General features: G+C 43.9%; 1 protein-coding gene across 11 annotated transcripts in view; it reads left to right on the top strand.

The window, feature by feature from the left end:
• Positions 1-261: 261 nt before the first annotated feature.
• CNKSR2 (connector enhancer of kinase suppressor of Ras 2) overlaps positions 262-27,272 on the top strand; it is a 547,735-nt gene continuing 520,724 nt past the window's right edge. For 6 of the 11 annotated variants that reach the window (XM_077294620.1, XM_077294615.1, XM_077294619.1 and 3 more), the window contains exon 1: positions 326-638. In XM_077294620.1, coding sequence (XP_077150735.1) covers positions 575-638 — 64 coding nt within the window. In that variant the 5' untranslated portion in view covers positions 326-574. Of the gene's footprint in view, positions 639-27,272 lie in introns of all 11 variants that reach the window. The other 5 variants (XM_077294618.1, XM_077294612.1, XM_077294609.1 and 2 more) reach the window with 3 other exon arrangements.

The following is a 27,272-nucleotide window of genomic DNA, read 5'->3' as shown; positions in this document are numbered from 1 at the left end:
CAATGTGTCCTTCTCATACAGGCAGCGTGTTATACTATCTGATTTTTCCATTTAAAAAAAAAAAACCATGGCAGCATCACCTCAATCTGGATTGCATCAGAATACATTGCATTGGGTATATACAGCTCCCCTGGATTTAGGAATCTCTATGTATCAAGTTGGTGCTACTTTTGTTTTGCTGTTGTGCTTACTAAGTATAAGGTGCATTACAGAAGGCAGTGCTGCATCTCAGGAAAGTAGAAGTGTTTCTGGTGTAGGAATGTGTGCTGTGTGTGTGACTGTGGGTGGAGGGATGATGTCATGATGGGAGGTGGGGAAGATCAGTGGGAGAAGCTGACTGAACAGAGAGCCTGGCTTGCACTGAGTGAATGGTGTGAAGCAGCAGCCCTGTGCACAGAGGAGCAGCCTGACAACTGATGCTGCTGCTTATGGAAGCCTGGACTGAGCAGCATTGCTGACATCCACAGCAGCTTCCCCTCCTTCAAAGCCTGCTCTTGTGCTGCTGGAAGCCAGGAGGACTGACAAGCCTAGGGTTGTAGCTGTTCATCATTGTGGGCAACTAGCAAAGTTCAGCATGGCATTAATAATGGAACCTGTGAGCAAATGGTCTCCCAGTCAGGTAGTGGATTGGATGAAAGGTAATGTCATTGAATTAACTCTTGATAATAACCTTTGGATGAATGTCATGTCTTTTCTGAGGTTGTATATGACTTGCATTCCCAACTGCAACTCATGGGGGACTTGTTTAACCAGGCTGAGGAGCAGAGGTCTCCAAGTGTTGAGATGCCACCTTGCTTCTTATCACACAGGTGCTAGTTAGGAGTCAGCAGCATCTGACTTCTTCATATCTCCAACCACATGTCAGTTTGGCAAGTTCTCCAGCAGATGAAGGTGTATGGTGGGTTCTACCACTGCTGGATGAGGACAAGACCAATGCTACCTGGGACGAGTGTGGTCACCTGGCATATAACACATCATCACCTTTAAATGTTTTCTTGACCTTTTAAGCTAAATAGAAACTCAATATTCACCTATAAAATAGATGTATGCACATTTTAATAAATTTCTAACTTAGCCTACTAAATAGGTCAGAAGCAATTACATTTCTGGTCATATTTTTCTCTCTCTAGAAGACAAGACTTAGGTTAACACCAACTAATTGCCTAATTAAGGCTGATGTGAAGTAAAGATTGCTTTCCAGATCCACTTGTCCTCTTTTATCGTTTGGATGAGCTGTGAATCCTGGTGGGATTTTTCAGAGGCTTTCAGAACAAAATGCAAAATTGGGGCATGGAAATGGTGCCAGATCTATTATAGAAAACCTCTTGTCTTGGAGAAGAAGGGGATCTTGTGGATGGATGGATCTAGTGCAGGGTTGTACTGCTAACAGACATTGATTAATGACCCTTCACAATTATTGTGTAGGGGACCAGAGTATTAACCCTTCATCTGCTATTGGCTTTCTGTGCCGGGTTCTTTAAAGTAAGGATTGTTTATGGTGTATTCTTATGTGATTATTATGGCTTGATCCTGTAGGATCTGGCTTCATCTCTCTAGCTAAGCCATAGCATAACCTGCCACTGTAGTGACCCCTAGCTTGTACTAATGTTCTATGGCAAGCTAGGTGTGATGTTTGCGCTCATTTGCTATTTGGACATTGCAGGCTATTCAGTCTGTGCACTTCATCACTTCATAATAATTTACCACATTATCTTATTAAACTGAAATTTACTTAATTACGATCAGCCTTATGTGTTTCACAGTTTTTCATTTTTCACATCCACCTACATGATTTCAGTGCCCACATACAGCTTTTTAATTCAGGATAATTTATATATTTGTTTCCATTTTTTTTTAATGGTGCTAACAGCGCTATACAGAGATTGAAATTACTCATTCATTCACTATCAGTAATAGTGTTAACTACAACGTGGGCACAAATTTGATAAAAAAACAAACAAAAAACAACACAACAATAAACCTATAATATAGAAAAAAAACAATAGAAACCCTCTCAAACACAGAACATACAATCATCATGCATATTTTACTGGCTGGATTGAAGCCTATGACACCAGCACTGAAAGGCAACCAAGCAATCAGCTGAAGGGCTCGATACACACATCCGTGTTTCACAGATCATGATGCAATGACCGTCCAGGAATCTCCCAACCAGAACTCAGTAACCTCATATATGCCTTTAAAGCAATCTTCACACGTTCAGTATTTGCAAGCCAAAACCAGGAGAGGAAAAATCAGAGGAAAAATATAATAGAAACATATGCACCACTTCTGTATTCATCACCCACGCCTGGTTCTGTTTTACAAATACTGAGGTAAAATACTGAACGTGGCCTAATAAGGGTATGTGCACACGTTGCGGATTCTGTGCGGATCCGCAGAGTTTTTTGCGGTGCAGAAACGCCGCAGATTCGCAATTGATTTACAGTACAATGTAAATCAATGAGAAAAAAAAAAAGCTGTGCACACGTTGCTGAAAATATGCTGCGGTTTCAAAGAAGTAGCATGTCACTTATTTTTTGAGAATCTGCAGCATTTTTGTACCCATTCCATTATAGAAATCCACAGGGGAAAAAAAAACGCAGCAAAAAAGCACAAAAACCACGACAAATCCGCAGCTGCGTTTTCTGCCAGGAGAGGCAGAATCAGCACCAGAAATTCCTAAGGCTAATCCGCAACGTGTGCACATAGCCTGAGTCTGTTGAGTTCAGGTCACACTCGCAAGACAAGCTGATGGTCCAGATAACCAAGTCAGTGTGTGAATTGTTTCATTGATGTCTCAATCATAAAATTTTTCTTTCTAAATCTGCATCGAACACTGTGAATATACATTTGTACTACTGAAAATCTGCAACATAAATTGTCATGTTAAGTTCCGCTGCAGATTGTATTCCGACACTGTGTGAATTAGTCTTGATCAAATCCCTTCCACTTTCCAGCTACTGGTAAATGCAAAGTATTTGTCAAATGCAAATCCAAGTGGGAAATATGCCGCATATCTGCTAAGTGTGACCATGCTCTAACAGAATATTCACACACTTTTTTTATATGGATTTTTATGTAGATCTGCTTCAAAATCCACATCCAAAAAGTGTGTTACGAACAAACTTTAAGAATGTATTAGTTCTGTGTTCAGAAGGTTGGAGCTAATGCAGCTGTGAATAAGATCTTCATTTTACATCTATGTTGATATAAGTACTTCATCTCGCTGCTTTGCTGCGTATTATATCAGTGTCCATATTCACCTGGTTATAGTGACAACTTTTGGGGTCTTGCAAACAGCCAATATTTATTTATTTATTTATTTACTGCAGGGTATTTGCTTATTTTTATTTTTTTTATCTTGGCACTTGAATGAGAAAAAAATAATCTGTTGTTTTCACAGATAGAGTATCACAGGAACGAGTGTTCTGGGGCTGTGTTCAATCCTTTTTTTTCTTCTGTCAGTCTGATTTTTCAGGACTAGAGAAGGTGGAGATTTTTTTTTTTTCCACGTCTGAGAAAAACCGATGCCACTCTGGGCAAAATAATCGGACTGTTTTTCTTGGATATGCAGAAATCGGACTTGTGAACCTACCCTTAGTAATATGGTTCTGTGTCAGAGATTTGTATTAAGTTCCCAGACCTGGAAACGGGTCTTATCATTTAAAACTTTTTTTTTTTTTCAGATAATGTAATTTAATCAAGTTTTACCACTAAGTGTACCACAATGAGCTTTTGGTGAATTTTCGATGGTACAGTATTTCACTAGTACAAATATATATTCACAGTATTCGATGCAGATTTAGAGAGAAAAATGTTATGATTGAGACATCAGTGAAACACAATTCACACACTGATTATGGCCCCATACAGACACTTGCCCCATATAATGCTGCACAAACGTTATGGCCCCATAAGATGCCCCATACGATGCCCCATACAGACACTTGCCCCATTTGCTGTTGCTGCGATAAAAAAAAAAAATCAAATACTCACCTCTCTGTCGCTCAGGCCCCCGGCACTTTCAATATTCACCTGACTTCGTTCCGGCGCCGCTCCATCTTCAGCGTCTTCTGCACTGACGTTCAGGCAGAGGACGCTCACTAACCACGTCACCGCGCCCTCTGACCTGAGCGTCACTGCAGAAGACGCTGAAGACAGAGCGGCGCCAGCACGAAGTCAGGTGACTATGAACGGGGAGCAGGTGAATATCGCGCAGCGCTCCCCCACCCCATTATACTCACCTGCTCCTGGCGCGGTGCAGTCCCTGTTTCCCGGTTACCGCAGCTTCTTCCTGTACTGAGCGGCCACCGTTACCGCTCATTACATGGGGGGTGGAGCAGCATATTCATTACTGTAATGAGCGGTCACATGGTACCGCTCAGTACAGGAAGAAGCTGGGGCGCCGGGGAGCCAGGGACCTGCAGGGACTGTGCCGGGAGCAGGTGAGTATAATTAGACAGCCCCCGCTCCCCCTCCCCTGCCAACCCCTGGGTATGACTCAAGTATAAGCCGAGAGGGGGACTTTCAGCCCCCAAAAATGGGCTGAAAATCTCGGCTTATACTCGAGTGTATACGGTAGGTCACTTGTGTTTTTGAGTGTTTTTTTTTTTTTTTTTAAATTCTTAAATTTTATCACGTTTTAGACTAGGCCTTATTTGTCCATTTTGGTATGTTATGTTTTTTATATTTCCTTGTATTTGATTTTCACAAAACTTTGAGACAATCATGTGCGTGAAAAAAAAGAGGTGGGCCTGAGATTTCTATAAATCCATTCCACTTTGCTGGAACTGTAAGATGCTACATTTTTGATGCAGCGAAAATACAGTGTCAAAAACTCTTTGTAAGCACTAAGCCTAAAGTAAATGTAATATTCCAACATAGAACTGTATTACATGTTTACTTATAGCTGCATTTGTTTTTATAATACATGAGACTATATGAAAGTACACAACGCACAGTCTTGTATGATTTATAATACATATAGTAGAAGGGTTGCCTAACTTACAAAAAGTTAACCTGCAAATTGTATCTTCAGAGATGAAGAGGACTAGAACTCTAGTGCCACCTAATGGAAGTAGCAATCCTAACAGTCAATAACGACCCTCTAATGAGCCTTGTCACATGACTTAGGATAAAAGCCAAAATCTCAATTTGCAGACACTGTGTTTCGGGGTACTGCCCCTTGTCAAGCAAAGTTTGAGATCTGGTGATCGAGTTTGGCTAGGTGAGAGGTGTCCCACTGGGATCCAATGGGTAACATTTCTCCTCACCTTGGTAGTCAGACATTACATGTCACTCTCCGCAAGGAGAAATGTTACCCCTTGGGAAAACGTTAATTTAACACTTAAATGGTTTCAGTCCATTAGACGGAACAGAGTCTTGATTTGGTGGACCTGCATGTCCATTTATGACACTGGCATCCAACTGATTTTAATAGGCTTTGTGTTCTGGTTTGTTTCTCCAGAGGTGTCAGCCATTGCCTTGTTCCGAATGTGGCTCAATGCTTGCAGTATGCCTTACCCTTCTAGTGGTCAGCCTGTCGTCACATGAAAGTGTCAGATTGCATATAAATTATGTAGAACCTCAACTGCAGAAATGCCGCACACTTGTTGAACCACCCGTATGATGCACCTGCATTAATATTTATGGGTTGTCTCTCAATGACGCTAGTGTGTAAACAATCACATGGCATTCAACCCCAAAGGATGCTTATCTGCCGCTTACTGAGGGAAGAAAGGTTTATCCATAACACTTTGTTTCAGTCACTGGGGGAAACCTTTACTGGGTAGAAGTATCATATGCTGTGGTCCATTGAATGCATGAAAGGCCTTGATACACCACAGCAAAACACCCCCAGAGAGACATCCAACTATGACTTTCACGTGTCCCTTTTGATCATTATGGATCATGACCATCATATAGTGAAATGATTCTACTTCAAGCTTTAGCTCAGAATCAATGCTTGGCAAGCAAAGGAACTTTGCATCTATTTTCACTCTATTTTATATAAAGAAACTAAAATATGGGGTACTTGACACACTAATTTTGTACAAGGCAATGAGTAAGGTAATGACACCCATTAATTAACATTGATACGTCATGTTTACTCATTCTGCCTAGATCCTATAAGGATAGTTGACATTTTTAGCAATTTACACATTACTAGAGATGAGCGAATTTGATCGGGTCAAGGCTTAATCGGCAAGCTAGAGTGCTTACCGAATAAGCTGCAGAGGGAACCCGGATACTTGAAGAGCAGCGTCTGATCAGTTGTTTGGCTCCATAGCTGCATGTGTCATGGCTGTGTCACTGTCACAGCACATACACAGAGGGCCCAACGCACAGGCTGTCCATTCATGTGTTGTGACTGTGACACAGCCGCGACACATGCAGCTGCGGAGCCGAACAGCTGATCAGCCGGTGCTCTCCATGTATAGGGCTCCTTCTGCAGCTTATTCGGTAAGCGCAATAGCTTGCCTAATAAGCAGGGACCTAATCAAATTCGCTTATCTCTACCCATTACCCAATTTCTAGGACGCCAATATAAAGAGGATCCTCAGTGACAGCAGAAATTATATTAAATGCATCAACTATAAATGACTGTATGATTTATATAATGGCATCTTGTGTTTTGTGTCTTTGGGTAGGTGGGAGTTGCATTACTTGCTTATGCTGGTTTCTCACTACATGGGCTTTTCTTCTTTTGCTTTTTCACTGAATAGAAAATTACAGCTGCACCCCCCCCTCCTCCGTAGTTGTTCTACTCTGGATAGAGTGCTTTGGTAACATCATAGTTAATTATGACTGATTAGCTGGGGAGCACCACCAATATGGGTACAAGAGATGAGCGGATCGATCTGTGCAGGATTGAGTTCAAGATGAATTTCCTGAAATTCATGGTTTCACACAAATTCGTGCTTTTTTTGAGATTTGATACGTTCAAAAAATATAAACCATACCCTGTGGTGGGCGATATCTGAGCTATCACAGATCAGCAGTTCCCAGTACAGCACAGTTTGTATGGCAGAGTGGTTTTCCACAAAGTCACTGAGTAAGGTCACATTCACATGTTCAGTATTTGGTCAGTATTTTACCTCAGTATTTGTAAGCCAAAACCAGGAGTGGGTGATAAATACAGAAGTGGTGCATATGTTTCTATTATACTTTTCCTCTGATTGTTCCACTCCTGATTTTGGCTTACAGATAATACTGAAGTAAATTACTGAACGTGTGAACATAGTTATATAGTTACATAGTTATTAAGGTTGAAGGAAGACTTTAAGTCCATCTAGTTCAACCCATAGCCTAACCTAACATGCCCTAACATTTTGATCCAGAGGAAGGCAAAAAAAAACCATGTGGCAAATAGTAAGCTCCACATTGGGGAAAACAATTCCTTCCCGACTCCACATACGGCAATCAGACTAGTTCCCTGGATCAACGCCCTATCAAGGAATCTAGTGTAAATACCCTGTTAACATTATACTTTTCCAGAAAGGTATCCAGTCCCCTCTTAAATTTAAGTAATGAATCACTCCTTACAACATCATACGGCAGAGAGTTCCATAGTCTAACTGCTCTTACAGTAAAGAACCCGTGTCTGTTATTATGCTTAAACCTTCTTTCCTCCAGACGTAGAGGATGCCCCCTTGTCTCTGTCTCAGGTCTATGATTAAAAAGATCATCAGAAAGGTCTTTGTACTGTCCCCTCATATATTTATACATTAAAATAAGATCACCCCTTAGTCTTCGTTTTTCCAAACTAAATAGCCCCAAGTGTAATAACCTATCTTGGTATTGCAGACCCCCCCAGTCCTCTAATAACCTTGGTCGCTCTTCTCTGCACCCGCTCTAGTTCAGCTATGTCTTTCTTATACACCGGAGACCAGAACTGTACACAGTATTCTAAGTGTGGTCGAACTAGTGACTTGTATAGAGGTAAAGTTATGTTCTCCTCATGAGCATCTATGCCTCTTTTAATGCATCCCATTATTTTATTTGCCTTTGTAGCAGCTGCCTGACACTGGCCACTGAATGAGTTTGTCATCCACCCATACACCCAGGTCTTTTTCATTGATGGTTTTGCCCAGAGTTTTAGAATTAAGCACATAGTTATACATCTTATTACTTCTACCCAAGTGCATGACCTTACATTTATCCCCATTAAAGCTCATTTGCCATTTATCAGCCCAAGCTTCTAGTTTACATAAATCATGCTGTAATATAAAATTGTCCTCCCCTGTATTGATTACCCTGCAGAGTTTAATGTCATTTGCAAATATTGAAATTCTACTCTGAATGCCCCCTACAAGGTCATTAATAAATGTTAAAAAGAAGAGGGCCCAATACTGACCCCTGTGGTACCCCACTGCTAACCGCGACCCAGTCCGAGTGTGCTCCATTAATAACCACCCTTTGTTTCCTATCCCTGAGCCAGCTCTCAATCCACTTACACATATTTTCCCCTATCCCCATTATTCTCATTTTATGTAACAACCTTTTGTGTGGCACCGTATCAAAAGCTTTTGAAAAGTCCATATACACTACATCTACTGGGTTCCCGTGGTCCAGTCCGGAACTTACCTCTTCATAGAAGCTGATCAAATTAGTCTGACATGAACGGTCCCTAGTAAACCCGTGCTGATATTGGGTCATGAGGTTATTCCTCTTCAGATACTCCAGTATATCATCCCTTAGAATGCCCTCCAGGATTTTACACACAGTAGAGGTTAAGCTTACTGGCCTATAATTACAGAGTTCAGCTTTTGTCCCCTTTTTGAATATTGGCACCACATTTGGTATACGCCAGTCCTGTGGTACAGACCCTGTTATTATGGTCTAAGTCTCTGTCTCCTGTAGTGTGTAAGTTATTATGGTCAGTGCTGATTTCTCACACTGAAATTTGCGCAACAAATTTTTAAAGGTAAAATTGGGCAAATTTGATTGTCTGAAGATCCGCATATCTCTAATGGCTACACTTTGACATTCTTGACATGGCCACAGAAAAACCAGCGTGTAAAGCTAGATGCAGATTAGAAATTATTCCGGAGTAGGTCTCCAAACTATTCCTTTTTGTCTTTTTGTGCCAAATGTTTGCACTACTCTTGAATACCAATAAAATAAGGCTATGTTCACATTGCGTTATGGCAATCCGTTTAGCACATACGCTAACGGATTGCGCTAACGCAATGTCCCAAAAGGGATTGCGTTTGGCGATCCCGCTAGCGCAGATGCCCGATCTGCGCTAGCGAGGAACGGACCTCCGACGCTGCAAGCAGCGTTTGAGGTCCGTTCGAAAATAACAGGACATCGCTAGCGCATGCCAAAAATGGCATGTGTCAGCGACCCGTTAGCACATTGCGGTCAATGGGTGCGCTAACGGACCCGTTACATAGCGTTAATTGCAACAATTGCGCCATGTAACGGAGTCCGCTAGCAGACACCCATTAACGCAATGTGAACCTAGCCCAACCAAGAAAGTATAATACTCATTTTTTGCACAGTTTACTTTGCTACAAGCCTCTAGGCAATCGCCCGCTAGGAAGTGAGGCAAAAGATGTTCCAGCTCACATAGTGCTGGAAGAAAGCCTTTAAAGAGTAACAAGAGTTGAAGCTCCGGGGCAGAAGAATCCAGACATATTGGGGTATGTGCACACAGTGTTTTTTCCAGGCAGAAAAAGGCTTTGAAATCTGTGGTGTCTATAAAGAGAAGTAACCCTTTCATTCTTCAGGAGGCTTCTGTTCGCAATCTTCTCACTATATATAGTTTCAATGATCAAGAAAAGTTGCAGTGGAGCCTTCAAAAAAAAAAAAATGAATTAAAAGATGCCAGCGCTTCAGAAAATGACTGACAGGGTTCTCCTAAAGCATTTCCCCTTGTAAACATTGGTGGGATGCACTTTTTCGTGAATCAGTAGCATCTGACTCCAGCACCTCCCCTTCACAATCTGGCTCAGAGGTTTTTTGAGAAATCTTTTGAAGGAGATATACTCTGAATCTTGAAAGGCTCTTATTCGTATTGTAAAATGACTTTCTGCCAATACTGTATGTTCCAACTTTTGAGCACTTTTCTTCCACTTCATGTTTTGAAAAATACCTATTGGGAGAAATGTGCTTGTCACTTTTTTTCAAAAATCTCCTGATGGACAACAAGCCAAACTAGTCACTGTCACAATTAAAAGGCTGCAAGAAAGTGCTCCAGGAAAAAAACTCTGCAAAAACTATTGAAAAACTCTTCTAAAAACTCCCTAAAGAAGGAGCATTCCCTGAAGCAGTTCCTCTAAAAAGTTTGACATATTTTACTGCCCCCAGAAAAACTCCTTATGAGTATAATTTAATGTGAACACACCTCAAGGTTTTTGGAGCACAAACTCTCCAACTCCGCAATCAAAACTCCTGTTTTTTGTTTGTTTGTTTATTTTTATTAAGACACTGTGCTCCAAAAAGTCCTGAAAAATAATCAGTGTGAACATACCCTTTGGACTTATTTAAATGACAATGATTTTTGCTTGTATTCCAAAAAACTGACCGTTTGTCATCGGTGTTTTTGTTCAGATTTTCAGCAGTTTGCGCAGTGTGTCAGTTTTTACCATCAGCTTCATGAGTTTTTCTTGTAATACAAAAAAAAAAATTCTATAAGTTGTTTAAGCTTCACCTATCAATTATACAGTGACAACCTTTTTCCGTTGACCCATAGTCTTGTGTGGGCAAGTTTGATCTGTGACTTAAAATTGAACATGTTTCTATGATTTTGTGTGGACCACTCGGACCACAAAAGTATACAGATATGTAAACATCCACATAGAATATAATAAATATGAATATTATCCATGGAAAACATGAATAGAACTCATACGTGAAAAACTGACTTCTGAATGAGTCCCTATAGTGGTATGTGCACCAAAAGCAGTTTTATTGTGGGGGAAGAACTTGATTTTCTGCAGGTTTTATGAGAAAGGTCAATACACATTCAGGGTATGTGCACAGGTCGTCTATTTCAGGTGGATTTCACACAAAAAAAAAACCTTGAAAAATGCTAAAAAGAATTAACATATGCACTGCAATGTTAAAATGACTTGCTATTTACAAGTGCTTCTCACTAAATTAGAATATCATCAAAAAGTTAATTTATTTCAGTTCTTCAGTGCAAAAAGTGAAAATCATATAGAGTCATTACAAACAGTGATCTATTTCAAGTGTTTATTTCTGTGAATGTTGATGATTATGGCTTTCAGCCAATGAAAACCCGAAAGTCATTATCTCAGTAAATTAGAATACTTTATAACACCAGCTTGAAACATGATTTTAAAATCCGAAATGTTGGCCTACTGAAATGTATGTTCAGTAAATGCACTCAATACTTGGTTAGGGTTCCTTTTGCATCAAATACTGCATCAATGCGGTGTGGCATGGAGGCAATCAGCCTGTGCACTGCTGAGGTGTTATGGAAGCCCAAGTTGCTTTGATAGCAGCCTTCAGTTCGTCTGCATTGTTGGGTCTGGTGTCTCTCATCTTCCTCTTGACAATACCCCATAGCATCTCTATGCAGCCAAGGTCAGGCGAGTTTGCTGTCCAAGCACAGTGATACTGTTACCAGGTATTGGTACTTTTGGCAGTGTGGACAGATGCCAAGTCCTGCTGGAGAGTGAAATTTCCATCTCCAAAAAGTTTGTCGGCAGAGGGGAGCATGCAGTGCTCTAAAATTTCCTGGTAGACTACTGCGCTGACTTTGGTCTTGATAAAACACAGTTGACCTACACCAGCAGATGACATGGCTCCCCAAACCATCACTGATTGTGGAAACCTCACACTAGACCTCAAGCAGCTTGGATTGTGGCCTCTCCACTCTTCCTCCAGACTCTGGGACCTTGATTTCCAAATAAAATGCAAAATTTACTTTCATCTGAAAACACCTTGGACCACTGAGCAACAGTCCAGTTCTTTTTCTCCTTGACCCAGGTAAGATGCTTCTGGCGTTGTTTATTGGTCATGAGTGCTGCAGTTTTACTGAAGCATCTTCCTCTGCCAAAACCTAGCAAGTATGCCAGTGTCTATAAGATGCCCAGGGCGCATGCCCTTAAATAATGGAATCTGCCTGAATCAGGGTGGCAAAATTACCACAAAGCACAGCCGCTACAGGGCAAGTGGGAACAGCTGGACAAACCTCAGAATTGGCACATCTAATAGATGCGCCTTTTCTGGGCGGCTGTGGGTTGCTGTTTTTAGGCTGAGGTGGGGTGTAGGTGGTCAGTATCAATGGCCCCTTACCAGCCTGAGAATATCAGCCCCCAGCTGTCTGCTTTAGCAAGGCTGGTTGTCAAAAACTGGGGGAACCCCATTTAAATAATTTAAAAAAAATAGCACTGGGACCTTTTATATTCATGATGATCAACCTTGCTAACGCTGACAGCTGAGGCTTGCAGCTCCCAGCTGTCAGTTTTGTCTGGCTTTGTTTAAAAAATGCAGGGGAACCCATGTCGGGTTTTCTTCTTAAATTATTTATTTGTCATTTGAGAGCATGGGAACTGCGGCTGTCTGACCGTCAGTAATGATTTTACCGCCGATCAGAAGCAATGTTTGCCGCGCTGTCATGCACATGACAGGGCAACAAACACCTGGTGTCCGGGGCCCTGAACCCGAACAGTAACACGAACTTCCTGGTGAAGTCCGTGTTCCGTGTCCAGTAGATGTTTTGCTACGGACACCAAACTTTACTGTTCAGGTTCGCCCATCTCTACTCAGGAACGTTCTGTGGCACAATCTATTGGTGTATTTAGTAATTCTACTGAAGTCGTAGGGAAAATGTCAGTTTTGGCGTTTTCAGTATTTGCAGGAGAATGTCAGGGATTTTCTTTGCTGCTGTTTCAATTCCATCACTTTATGAAGAAAAAAAAAATAGTCTGTCTATAGCGAAACAGAGATACCCGATATGGATGTATAATCGAGTGCTGGATACCATCTGTCACCATGGTAACTGCTACACTAATTACTGCAGAATTAATGCTGGTGTTTTGGTGCAAATATCACATGTAAAAACTTGTTAGGTCCTGTGTAAATGCGTGATCTTTGGGAGATACAAGCCCACAAAATATTGACTATGACTGACGATAATGGCTTATGGGCTTGATACAATTCTTGGGTGAGTAAGATGAGTTAATGGTAATGAGGAGGAGCATGGAGAATACCTAGCTAGAATATGTACTCTATTGTGTATCTTAATGTTTCCTCATTTCAGCTGGACTTGTACTGTAGCTGCGCTGTTCTTATTAGATTTTCTTTAATTTAATGACCGGTACACGTACGGGACTGATCCAATTATATTATTGCATTTTACCTGGGATTAGGCAAATTCAGGGATGCAGGCTTCAGGGTTGCTGTGGTTCTATCAAAGACTTGTACACAATACTTACATGATCTGAAAGGGTGTGTCCTGCTTGGATGGCCCATTCTTAAATGCTGTAGTCTCCAGTGTAAAATTAAGTAAGTAGCTCTGCAGTTGCCGTGATGTCAACACTGTCTTTCAGCACTCTGCGCATTATGTCATAGGAGTGCTGCAGCCTAGCAGTGATCTCTAATGTGCTGCCATATTCACAAATCCTTTAGAGGTCTTAGTTTCATCTGAGGGAAGTGTGAGCGCTGCAGCCCATCAGAGGCTACTGATGGACTGCAGCGCTTATTTGGCATAGCAATATCACATGGGTGCTGACATCACTGGAATTGTGCTGGTATTTTAAGTGATATACGGTTTATTATTTTATACAGGAGAGTATAGCCTTTAAAAAAGGATTGTCCTAATAGTGGACAATCCATTTAATTTGAGATTTTCAGTTACTTTGTATAATAAAGTTAGTAAATGTATAATTATAGTGTGTTTTCCAGTTCTTGCCTATGTTCAATACTTTTGCTTGCAATCAGTGAATGGAAACCTACCTGATTACATTAATTGGCTAAAAGTCTACCACTAACTAACGATGATGTATATTGAGAAGACGCTCCATACAATAGTTATGATTCTCTCTCACATCTATTTAGGTATCTGTTACTCTCCCCGAGATGAGATCTTGTACCCATGTGGTTGGCCTCCATAAGAGACCATGATTTTAACAATATACAGCTATCCTGAAAGTAAATATCAATACAGCAACATCACCTTTTCTTCATTCAAAAACAAATTAAGGAATAAAATACTATATTTTGTAGCATTGCGATCTTAAGTTGATCTATCAAAATTATTTAACCCAGATGGTAGACACCATAAAATTAGAGAATTGACAAAACAAAGCGATCAAAATGTCAAATGTAATCAAAAATTGTACCAATAAAAACTACTGCTCAGCGCTCAAGAAACAGGCCCATACTTATCAACTGAAAAATTAAACATTACAAGTCCCAGAAAATGCCGACACAAAACAAATTTTTCTTATAATGCCCTCAAAAACTTTGCACACTACTGTGTTTGTGTTTCTATATCTAACTTTGCTAGCTCGATTTCTTTTTTGCATTTATTATTGAGATCTTTATGCTCCTGAAATGCTATTTCTGTACTCTCAGCCTTCAAGATTTTAATCTGCTTCACTTCTGGTTGTAGTTATACCTGTGTATAGCTGAATGAGGGTGACAGGTATCAAACCCCAAACCATCTCATATGGATAAGGGTATACCATCAATATCTAAGTGCTGGACTACCTCCCCTTTGATTAGTATGTACAACATGCATCCATGGATGAGTGCATGTGAGATACAGGCCTCTTCATATGGATGTCAGCTTCATGGCAATCCAAATTTCAAGTGTAATACCGTTTGCAGAGATGTTGCAAATAAGGCATTGTGCTCAGTTTTATTTGAGGCAGGCAAAAATGCCAAGTTTTTTTTTTTTTAGTTGACCGTGTTTCCTGAAACGCTTTTTTCTGGGGAGTTATCGACCTATTATTTTCACGAAGATCAGCTGACGTCCATGTCAGACAGCGGCTTTATGATCGAAAACGTAGGAGTGCTCCGCTGACGGAGAGTTTCTGTGGATGGGAGAATCAGCTGTTATGGTTGTTGGCTGAAGCATCATTCAGTCAACTAACTTCTAATGTGTATTGGGACGTATGCTGTGCAGCCTGAGTGATGGTGATTATTGTAACGCTGTCATTATATTCATGAACAGAAAGCTTTAAGTGTTATACTAAATTTAGGGGATATCTTTTCAATTGTTGGAGGACAACCAGTAGGAAACCCCACTAATACCAAGAAAAGGATTTTGTCTGAAGGGAGCAATGGTCGAGCATGTGCACCTCCACTCCATTTATTAATGGGAGTGCTAAAAAGAGGCGAGAGTAGCACTCTTATCTTCAGCACTCCCATTGGAAATGAATGAAGTGCAGGTGCTCTTGCTCAACCTCGTCTACATTTACACAGGTCTCTTTAAAGCCCCATTCTCAGGATCGATAAGAGCCCCAGTGGTCAGACACCCAACAGTCAGGAAGTTATTCTCTTTTCTACAAAAAGGAATATCTTTCAAACTTGGTAAAAGCCCTTTATTTCCCCCCATAGACATTGGACAGACTCTTCTGGGAGCAGCTTAATGCCGAAGAATAAAATTATCACCCATTGGAAATTCGAGTTGCCTGACCCTTCTCTGGCAGGCTCCAATTCACATTTGTCTGTTGACCGATCTACTGTTTAAGGAAACTTTAACTGATCTAAGAAAAAGGAGACAATTTTTTTTTTTTTTTACAAAGTTCAGGGTTTTTTTAGCTGCTAAAATTTATTTTAAAAAACCTTATGTTTGGTATACTCATAATCGCACTGACCCGAAGGATCATGTTGTGAGGGAATTTTCACCGCACAATGAAGGGATCAACCCCTATACAAATTAGACTATTGGACAATCCTGCCAATATCTGCTTATTCGGCTGACTTAACTGTAAAGTGTACGGAGGCTTCTAGTATGAACACATACAGCCGCTCCGCCATTGGATGTGCAGACTGATACACTGTGTTTTGCAATATCAGGAGGACCTTACCGCTCCCGGCACTGGCAAGAGACCTCAGTGAGAAAGCAGTCACTGAAATCAGAATGACCTGTCAGTCCGACAAAGGAGGTGGCCAGAAACAGTGAGGGAGGGCAGGATATCTGCAAGTGCAATGTCCCACCCCAAAGCATGTGCCGCTCATTTGCATATAATTTCAATGCTGAATTTCTCAAACTGCAAAATGGATTTCTATGAATTTTGATCACTCCTTTATTTGTTTGCAGTTTTTCGATAACCAAAACGTTTTTTTCCCGTTACAATGTTTGCTTTTCAGGTTGGTAAAAGCCCCACTCCAGTATTTTATTTTATTTTTTTAATTTCAGGCTGGAGTGGTGCTACTAATATATTACCTAACTCTAGTATTATACATTATACTCACTGGCTACTGACTTCAGTTCTTTCTGGTGCTGTTTTGGTCCACCATCTTGTGATCGCGACTTCTGACTGACTGAAAGTCAGAGGTAACAGGGTCACAAGCTCTCAGTGTAAATTTGAGAGCCTCGTTCTGGGGCTTTTTCTGGCTCTTATAGACTTCATTGAGTTGTGACCTTGTGCTCCCCCAGTCAACACTGGAACGATCCAGCATGTCACAAACTTTTGGAGATGGAACGGAGCGGCGCGAATAACAGATAAAAACGGCAGCTGGTAACTATAACACTGGGGGCAGGAAACTTAGTATATAGCACCATTAAAGCACTGCACTAAAAAAAAATACTGGATGGTGCTTTAAGTTTATTTATTGATAGATCAGACTTTTATGGACTCCGTGTTAACATATATGTGTATTTTTAAATGAAGATTTAGGGGATGATTGTAACCCCTTTACCCTTCAAGGTGGTTTGCACGGTAATGCACAAGGCCAATTTTTGCAATTATGACCGCTGTCCATTTATAAGGTAATAACTTTAGAACGCTTCAACAGATCTCACTGATTTTTTCATGACATATCGTACTTTATTATTGTAGTAAAATTTGGCAAAAATTTGGAAAATTTAGCAATTTTCAAACTTTGAACTCTTATGCTCTTAAATCAGAGAGATGTCACACAAAATAATAAATAAATAAAATTTCTCACGTCTACTTTACATCAGCACAATTTTTGAAACAACATTTTGTTTGTTAGGAAGTTATAAGGGTCAAAATTTGATTTTCTCCTTTTTCCAACAAAATTGACAAAACCATTTTTTTTTTTTTTTTAGGGACTACCTCATATTTGAAGTGACTTTGAGGGGTCTATATGATAGAAAATACACAAAAATGACACCATTCTAAAAACTGCACCCCCTCAAGGTGTTAAAAACCATATTCAAAAAGTTTATTAACCCTTCAGGTGCTTCACAGGAATATTTGGAATGTGGGAAAAAAATGAACATTTAAATTTTACTTACGCTACATTTTTTTTTAAATTTTTAACAAGGGTAACAGGAAAAAATGAACCCCAAAATGTGTTGTGTAATTTCTCCTGAGCATGCCGATACTGCACATGAAGAAGAAAATCACTGTTTGGGCGCATGGCAGAGCTCGGAAAGAAAGGCTCGTCATTTGACTTTTTAAATGCAAAATTTGCTGGAACAATTGGCGGATGCCATGTCGCGTTTGGAGGGCCCCTGATGTGCCTAAAGAGTGAAAATCCCTTACAGGTGACACCATTTTGGAAACTCGACCCCTCAAGGAATATATTTAGATGTGTGCTGAGCACCTTGAACCCCCAGCTTCTTCACAGAAGCTTATATCGTTGAGCCGTGAAAATGAAAAAAAAAAAAAAAGGTTGCATTTTTATTAGGGTAACAGGAGGAATTGCACCATACAATTTGTTGCAATTTCTTCTGAGTATGCCGATACCCCAAATGTGGGGGAATACTACTTTTTAAGCACAGTATAAAGCTCAGAAGGGAAGAGGCACTATATTGGAATACAGATTTAGCTGGAATGGTTTGAGTGTGCCATGCCACATTGGCAGAGCCCCTGAAGTACCAAAATAGACTCGCCCCCATATGTTAACTCATCTTACAAACTACACTCCCCAATTAATTCATCTAGGGGTACAGTGATCATATTGACACCACATGTGCCTCACAGAATTTTATACCATTGAGTTGTGAAGACATCATTTATTTATTTTTTTACAACAAACTAAGGTCCATTTTTTTCCTGAGTGTGCCAATAACCTTCATGTAATCGGGAAATATTTTTCAGGCCAGTGCAAAGCTCAGAAGGCAAGATTTTATGGTTATGGTTTGCGGGTGCCATAACCCACTGGGAGAGCCCATGAGGTAGCAGAACTCCCCCCCTCCCCCCCCCATAAGTGACCCCATTTTACAAACTACACTCCTCAATGAATTTGTCTAGAGGTGCAGACTTGAACCTGTGATTGTCTGATCCCTTGTGCTATATACTGTGACACCTCAGTGCTGCTGTATAGAGCAAAAGTCTTCTTTGAAACCTAAATAAAATAAGACTGACTGTCATTTCCAAACAGGAACTAAGTGTGAACAGGTGCAAACTAAGTGTAGCCACCTCCAACAAAGTTGCAATCTGTAGCGCTACAGCATGAAAATATGAATTGCATTACTGATCTAGCAGTAGTGCAATTCATATTTCATGTTTTCATGCTGTAGCGCTACAAAGTGCAACTTTATTCTTTGAAGCCCAGACACAGATGAGTTTCAACAGAGCTCTGTGATGGCAGGAACGGGAATCTTCAACAGACTCCCAGCTATCATATCAACCAATTAGCGCCCCGCGAGCACTTTGCAGGGTGGCCAATGGGCACACATTGTTAAAGTGGTTGTCCAGTCTTATTCTAAAAGTCTGTAGTCACTCTAAGTGCTCATCACATGTTGTGAGGATTCTCTGGTGTTGACAAGGAGAGTGGGCGGTCATGTAACCACAAGTATACGGAGTATACTCCTATACGGAGTATTAGGCAAAGGGCTCACGCGACTGTAAGAAGTGGGGACTCTCATATCCTGGAGTTATCCATATATTTATATCGATTGTATTAGGCTGAGTGTTTCCCATTTTAGAAGCAGCCATCAATTGTTTGCCTGGTTTTGTTTTACTATTGGAGGGAGGAAGTAATGAAAAATAAAACTTGCTGTATCCTCCTACCAGAAGACATGGCAGAAGCATGGATACAGGCTCAGGGAGGATAATACAGGGTTTATTACCTCACAGAACTGGTAATTTCTCTTCACATGAACAAAAGGTAGAAGTTAATTCAGCTCACCCTTAGTTGATTCCCAATGGATTTCTAGGGACGAAGCACAGGATCAAGTCTCTGCCAAATATAGAGGCGAAGTGCATGTAAGTAAAAAAGATCCAGCTTCGGCAGGTAAAATTATAAAGTTTTTATTGTAGTAATTAAAAGCAAGGCATTTGTTATGACAAAAATGATGAGTGTAGGCAGAGTGTGGAAGGTGCCAGGAGAATGGTAAACTGGACGCGTTTCGAACACACGGAGTTTAAGAGCACACTAAGTGTTGGAAATGCATCCAGTTTTCCATTCTCCTGGCACCTTCCACACCGACTACAGTCATCATTTTTGTCACAACAAATGCCTTGCTTTTAATGACTACAATCTCACTTCAGTGTAGTGTCATCATTCTGTGCGCCTCCATTATCTACCTCATGTAGCAGTATAGCGTCATCTTCCTCACAGAGGACTGTTTTACCTCAGATATTGTGCTCCTCTACCATTCACTTCTTTACAAGTGTAGAAGTTTGTGTTTTTAGTGGCGAAACGGCTTTTAGTGATTTAGTGTGCACTCTCACAGGCCACTGTACCCTGCGGTCATCACATTACCTCAGAGTACCATGGTAACTCACAGTTTTCATTGCGGCAGTCTGATGGCTACAAAGGGAGACGTGTGACCCCCTTGCAACCAACTAAATTCTTCTGTCGTGATTGACAATGATATTTAAGGGGTTATTGAGCCCCTTTCGGGCTCCAAAACCGCCTGGGGCTGATACAGCTGGGTATCGGCTGTCATGACACCCGCGGGAATTGCAGCCGTCGGGCAACGCTGTTTAGTTTTTCCTCAGTGCCGTTAAAAGTGGTGCTGAGGAATAAGGCCCCTTAACGACCGCCGTTAAGAGGCGTATCCGCAGTCATTAAGGGTTTAAATATTTCCCTGCATGTGATTAGATGCTCCCATGTAGGACAGGTCTCCCTACAGTCAGTGCTGGTCATTCATAGTCGCTCCTTGTGTATTCCCCTCTCTTTTGTTAATCTGGGTTGACGCTATTTTTGGCTGCTAGACCCTTTCAGCCCCCGCTCTATTGATAATGATTTTGCACTTGGTTACATTAGCTTTATTGATGGCATATATTTATTTAATATAATAGTAAAATTCCTGGCTACCAGTATGAGTATCCTTGAATGTATTGAGCAGTCTGACTTGCTGGTACATGTCTGTGGTGTTTTTCCTGGTGTGAAGAGTTTCTGGTAAAATGTATTATATCTAGTGTTGAGCGATACCTTCCGATATTGGAAAGTATCGGAAAGTATCGGCCGATACCGTCAAAGTATCGGATCTAATCCGATACCGATACCCGATCCCAATGCAAGTCAATGGGACGAAAATATCGGAATTAAAATAAACCCTTTCTTTCCTTGTAGGTTCATTCTACATGAAGGAAAACAACTAAGAATAATGTAGGATGTATTGGGGGAGGTGGCGGAGACATTAAAGGCACAGAGGTTTAGCCCAAACAAATAGAATAGCAGGTTTTTGTTGTTTTTTTTTTTATGACGTTCGGCGTTAGAAAGATTTTGACTATTTTTTTTTTTATTTTGTCAGATATTGATGTTTCACTACTTCCACGTCCTTCACCTTCTTTTTTACTTCTCCCACACTTTCTTCTTCATTATCCTCATCATCAGCTTCTTTGACATCAACTTCTTCACCTTATTCATCTTCTTCTTCATCTTCTACCTATTTTTTTTTTTTTTGTTACATTGTTCATATTCTTTTTATTTAACTATTATCTTCTTCATATTCAACTTCTTCATCATATTCTTATTTGTGACAGGCATTCCCGTAGTTGTTATCTATAAAAGTTTGAAGATTACACCTTCCGTTCTGCCTGTCACAAAAGAGTTACATTTGTCCGTGTTCAGTTTGGCCTGCAGCATCAGGCTTTATCCAGGGGCACCACGAGGAGGAACGGACTCACCCCCATACACTGCTTAGTCTTCTTCTGCTTATAATTTAGATAATATCTTTTGCTCTTATATTTAGTCTTATGCTTAATGTTCTTCTGCTCTTTGTTCTGCAGCCTCTTGTTCTTCTGCTTCTCGGTCTTCCAGGTTGTCGTCGTTGTCTCCAGGGTCGTCGTCTCCGGGGTCGTCGTCATCGTGGTCGTCGTCATCTGGGTCGTCTTCAGGGTCATCGTCTCCAGGGTCGTCGTCATCTCGGTGGTTGTCGTCTCTGGTGTCGTCATCATCTTAGGGGTGGTCTTCCGGGTCATCGTCTTTAGGGTCTTGAACTTGGAAATGTAGCAGAAGGTACAAGAAGGCTGAGAAAATGCCGAGAAACAGCTGATGGAACTGGAACTCGGATGGCTACCCGAAGGTCCAAGAGCCAATGGAACTACCGTGGACCAGCTGACGTTACTGGAACCCGGTTACTAAGCAGGAGGTACCCGTGCCTGAAAGCACTACCAAGGACCACCTGACGTTGGTGGAACTCGGATACCCAGAGGGAGGCACCTAAGCCAAAGGCTCTGCCCGGAACCAGCTGACGGTACTGGAACCAGGATGGGGAGCAGAAGGTACAAGAGCAAAAGACACTGCCGAGAACCAGCTGACGGTACTGGAACCCGGATGGGTAGCCGAAGGTCCAAGAGCCAATGGAACTACCGAGGACCAGCTGACGTTACTGGAACCCGGTTACTAAGCAGGAGGTACCCGTGCCTGAAAGCACTACCAAGGACCACCTGACGTTGGTGGAACTCGGATACCCAGAGGGAGGCACCTAAGCCAAAGGCTCTGCCCGGAACCAGCTGACGGTACTGGAACCAGGATGGGGAGCAGAAGGTACAAGAGCAAAAGACACTGCCGAGAACCAGCTGACGGTACTGGAACCCGGATGAGTAGCCGAAGGTCCAAGAGCCAATGGAACTACCGAGGACCAGCTGACGTTACTGGAACCCGGTTACTAAGCAGGAGGTACCCGTGCCTGAAAGCACTACCAAGGACCACCTGACGTTGGTGGAACTCGGATACCCAGAGGGAGGCACCTAAGCCAAAGGCTCTGCCCGGAACCAGCTGAGGGTACTGGAACCAGGATGGGGACCTATTCAAGCTTGTCTTCCTAGAGCCCCAACTGGCGGTGTTAGAGCCCAGGGTCAGCAGGAGGAGGAGCAGGGGGAGGGGAGTGTAGGCCGAAGCCTGCACTGGCGGCAGCTTTGGGTCTGTTGTGTCTGCGTGGCGGTCGCAGGACACGTTGCCGGCTACACAGCAGGGGAACAGCTGGCGGTGCTGGACCCCACTGACACATTGGCGAGGTGTTTGGCTCTGTGCAGCCAGCACTTCCGGACAGCAACTAGCGGTGTTGGAGCCCGGGCTCTGCAGGTGGAGCAGAGTGTAGGCCGAAGCCTAATTGAACCGATTTCAAAAGTAACCTTTAACCCCCCCCTCAGGGGTTACAAACTAGAAGAGCCACAGCTTATGCAGCAGTAGTGCTGCACAAGTCAAAGGTTGCTCTTTTAATTTTTCTCCTTGCACACGCTGAATGAAACACGTATAACATTTAGCCCTTTATACAGTCAAACTGTGTTGGAGGCGAGAGTTCCCTTCGTAATGAGACGCAGCACAGATGTCAAGAATCCCACCTTGGTGCTGGGCGCAGCCTCCTGAGTGTCGTTATTTGCTGTACAGGAGTCTGCGCTGTCGTGTTATCCCTTGGCCTTGCGCTGTTAGCGCTGCCCATCTTCTGACATCATTTAATGTCGGCCGTTGCGCTTTGCGATGACCATGAATCCCAGCCCCGCAGTGTCTTAACATTGTTAAAACACTGCGGGGCTGGGATTCATGGCCTGGCGCAGTACATATGTTCGCCTCTCACACTCGGGTCCTTACACCCGCTTCAGACTGTGCGGCGTCAGCTGATCCCTTATCGCATGCCGCGGCCATGAAGCCGCACAGTCTGAAGAAGGCGGAAGGAGATGAGGGACAGGCGAACATAGGCACTGCTCATGCCCATCAATCACACCCTCGCAGTCCAAATAAATAAGACACCGAGGGGCGTTGTGTGGGTCAGGGCGGCCGCAGAGGCGCAGCCAGCCAAACAATGATGCCAGAAGACGGGCAGCGCTACCAAGGGGGTTGCAGCGTGTCATTACAAAGGAAAGTCACACCTCCGGGACGGTTAAATGGTCACAGAGGACACATTTTTGACGTGTTCAGTTCCACATGTGCGAGGAGAATGAGTTTATGAGCCACCTTGCACACATGCAGCATTACTGCTGTACAAGGTGGCTGTAAAACATACAAACGCCTGGGGGAGGGGGGACAGGTTCCCTTCAATTTCAGTTCTTGTGTCTGCGTGGCTGTTGCAGGACACGTTGCCGGCTACACAGCAGGGGAACAGCTGGCGGTGCTGAACCCCACTGACACATTGGCGAGGTGTTTTTCTCTGTGCAGCTAGCACATCTGGGCCCCAACTGGCGGTGTTAGAGCCCAGGGTCAGCAGGAGGAGGAGCAGGAGGAGGAGCAGGGGGAGGGGAGTGTAGGCCGAAGCCTGCACTGGCGGCAGCTTTGGGTCTGTTGAGTCTGCGTGGCTGTTGCAGGACACGTTGCCGGCTACACAGCAGGGGAACAGCTGGTGGTGCTGAACCCCACTGACACATTGGCGAGGTGTTTGGCTCTGTGCAGCCAGCACATCTGGGCCCCAACTGGTGGTGTTAGAGCCCAGGGTCAGCAGGAGGAGCAGAGGGAGCAGAGTGTAGGCCGAAGCCTAATTGAACCAATTTCAAAGGTAACCTTTAACCCCCCCTCAGGTGTTACAAACTAGAAGAGCCACAGCTTATGCAGCAGTAGTGCTGCACAAGTCAAAGGTTGCTCTTTTAATTTTTCTCCTTGCACACGCTGAATGAAACACGTATAACATTTAGCCCTTTATACAGTCAAACTGTGTTGGAGGCAAGAGTTCCCTTCGTAATGAGACGCAGCACAGCTGGCAAAAATACCACCTTGGTGCTTGGCGCGGCCTCCTGAGCATCGCATTTTGATGTACAGGAGTCTGCGTTGTTGCGTTATCCCTTGGCCATGCGCTGCCCGTCTTCTGACATCATTTCATGTCAGCTGGTGCGGTTCGCGATGCCCATGAATCCCAGCCCCGCAGTGTCTTTACAGTGTTTGACACTGCGGGCTGGGATTCATGGCCTGGCGCAGTACATATGTTCGCCTCTCGCTCATGTCCTTACACCTGCTACAGACTGTGCAGCGTCAGCTGATCCCTTATCGCATGCCGCGGCCATGAAGCCGCACAGTCTGAAGAAGGCGGAAGGAGCTGAGTGACAGCCTGGCGAAGATATGCACTGCTCATGCCCGTCAATCACACCCTCGCAGTCAAAATAAATAAGACTCCGAGGGGCGTTGTGTCGGGCAGGGCGGCCGCAGAGGCGCAGCCAGCCAAACAATGATGTCAGAAGAAGGGCTGTGCTACCAAGGGGGTCGTTGCGTGTCATTACAAAGGAAAGTCACACCTCAGGGACGTTTTAATGGTCTCAGGGGACACATTGTAGACGTGTTCTGTTCCACGGGTGCAAGGAGAATAAGTTTATGAGCCACCTTGCACACATGCAGCATTACTGCTGTACAAGGTGGCTGTAAAACATACAAACACCTGGGGGTGGGGCGACAGGATCCCTTCAATTTCAGTTCTTGTGTCTGCGTGGCTGTTGCAGGACACGATGCCGGCTACACAGCAGGGGAACAGCTGGCGGTGCTGAACCCCACTGACACATTGGCTGGTGTTCTTCTCTGTGCAGCTAGCAGTACCGGGCACCAACTGGCGGTGTTAGAGCCCAGGGTCAGCAGGAGGAGGAGAGGGAGCAGAGTGTAGGCCGAAGCCTGCACTGGCGGCAGCTTTGTGTCTGCGTGGCTGTTGCAGGACACGTTGCCGGCTACACAGCAGGGGAACAGCTGGCGGTGCTGAACCCCACTGACACATTGGCGGGTGTTTTTCTCTGTGCAGCCAGCACTTCCGGACAGCAACTAGCGGTGTTTGAGCCCGGGCTCTGCAGGTGGAGCAGAGTGTAGGCCGCAGCCTGCACTGGAGCAAGTTGAAAGGGAACCTTTAACCCCCCCCCCCCAGGCGTTTGTAGCTGAAAGAGCCATCTTGTACAGCACTAATGCTGGAAAAGGTAAACTTAGCTCTTTTAATTATGGTCCTTGCACATGCTGAACCTAACACTTTTGAAATGTGTCCCCTCACACGGTTAAACCGTCCGGTCGGTGGAACTTTCCTTTGTCATGTGACGCAGCACAGCTGTCATTCTTACCCCCTTGGCGCCGTGCGCCTCCTCCTCAGCGTTGTTTGAATCTGTCCCGGAGTCTGCGCTGTTATGTTATCCCTTGGCCAGGCACACTTAGCGCTGCCCGTCTTCTGACATCATTTGGTGTCAGGATGGCTGCGCCTGTGCGGCCGCGCTGGACGAGATCCCGCCTCGCCGTGTCATCTAATGTAATCACTCTGCGGACCTGTGATCCATGGGCATGAGCAGTGCATATCCTCGCCTCTCACTCCCCTCCCTACGGCTTCTTCAGACTGTGCGGCGTCACGGCCGTGGCATGCTATTAGGGATCAGCTAACAGCGCACAGTCTGAAGAAGGCGTAGGGAGATGAGTGAGAGGCGGAGGTTCAGATATGCACTGCTAATGTCCATGGATCACAGGTCCGCAGTGGGATTAAATCAGAAGACACTACGAGGCGGGATCTCGTCCAGCGCGGCCACACAGGCGCAGCCATCCTGACACCAAATGATGTCAGAAGACGGGCAGCGCTAAGTGTGCCTGGCCAAGGGATAACATAACAGCGCAGACTCCGGGACAGATTCAAACAATGCTGAGGAGGAGGCGCACGGCGCCAAGGGGGTAAGAATGACGGCTGTGCTGCGTCACATGACAAAGGAAAGTTCCACCGACCGGACGGTTTAACCGTGTGAGGGGACACATTTCATAAGTGTTAGGTTCAGCATGTGCAAGGAGCACCACGAAAAGAGGCATTTTTTCCCTTTGCATCATTACTGCTGCACAAGGTGTCTCCTTCAGTAACAAACGCCTGGGGGGGGGGACAGGTTCCCTTAAATTTAACTTGTTGTGCCTGCGTGGCGGTCGCAGGACACGTTACCGTATACACAGCAGGGGAGCAGCAGGCTTTACTGAACCCCAATAACAGAGGAGCGACTGTTGGGACTGTGCGTACAGCACTACCAGGCAACAACTAGTGGTGTTGGAGCCCAGGGACAGGAGGAGGAGGAGGTGGAGGAGATAGGAGGGATTGCCACACACAGCTGGGGAACAGCTGACGTTACTGAACCCCAATAACAGAGGAGCGACTGTTGGGACTGTGCGTACAGCACTACCAGGCAACAACTAGCGGTGTTGGAGCCCAGGGACAGGAGGAGGAGGAGGTGGAGGAGATAGGAGGGATTGCCACACACACAGCTGGGGAACAGCTGACGTTACTGAACCCCAATAACAGAGGAGCGACTGTTGGGACTGTGCGTACAGCACTACCAGGCAACAACTAGCGGTGTTGGAGCCCAGGGACAGGAGGAGGAGGAGGTGGAGGAGATAGGAGGGATTGCCACACACACAGCTGGGGAACAGCTGACGTTACTGAACCCCAATAACAGAGGAGCGACTGTTGGGTCTGTGCGTACAGCACTACCAGGCAACAACTAGCGGTGTTGGAGCCCAGGGACAGGAGGAAGAGGAGGTGGAGGAGATAGGAGGGATTGCCACACACACAGCAGGGGAGCAGCTGACGTTACTGAACCCCAATAACAGAGGAGCGACTGTTGGGACTGTGCGTACAGCACTACCAGGCAACAACTAGCGGTGTTGGAGCCCAGGGACAGGAGGAGGTGGAGGAGATAGGAGGGATTGCCACACACACAGCAGGGGAGCAGCTGACGTTACTGAACCCCAATAACAGAGGAGCGACTGTTGGGACTGTGCGTACAGCACTACCAGGCAACAACTAGCGGTGTTGGAGCCCAGGGACAGGAGGAGGA

This window comes from Ranitomeya variabilis, chromosome 3, assembly GCF_051348905.1.
Source record: "Ranitomeya variabilis isolate aRanVar5 chromosome 3, aRanVar5.hap1, whole genome shotgun sequence".
Classification (NCBI taxonomy): Eukaryota; Metazoa; Chordata; class Amphibia; order Anura; family Dendrobatidae; genus Ranitomeya; species Ranitomeya variabilis.
Note: the sequence above shows the minus strand (reverse complement) of the source record. Positions and strands in the feature narration are given on the sequence as shown.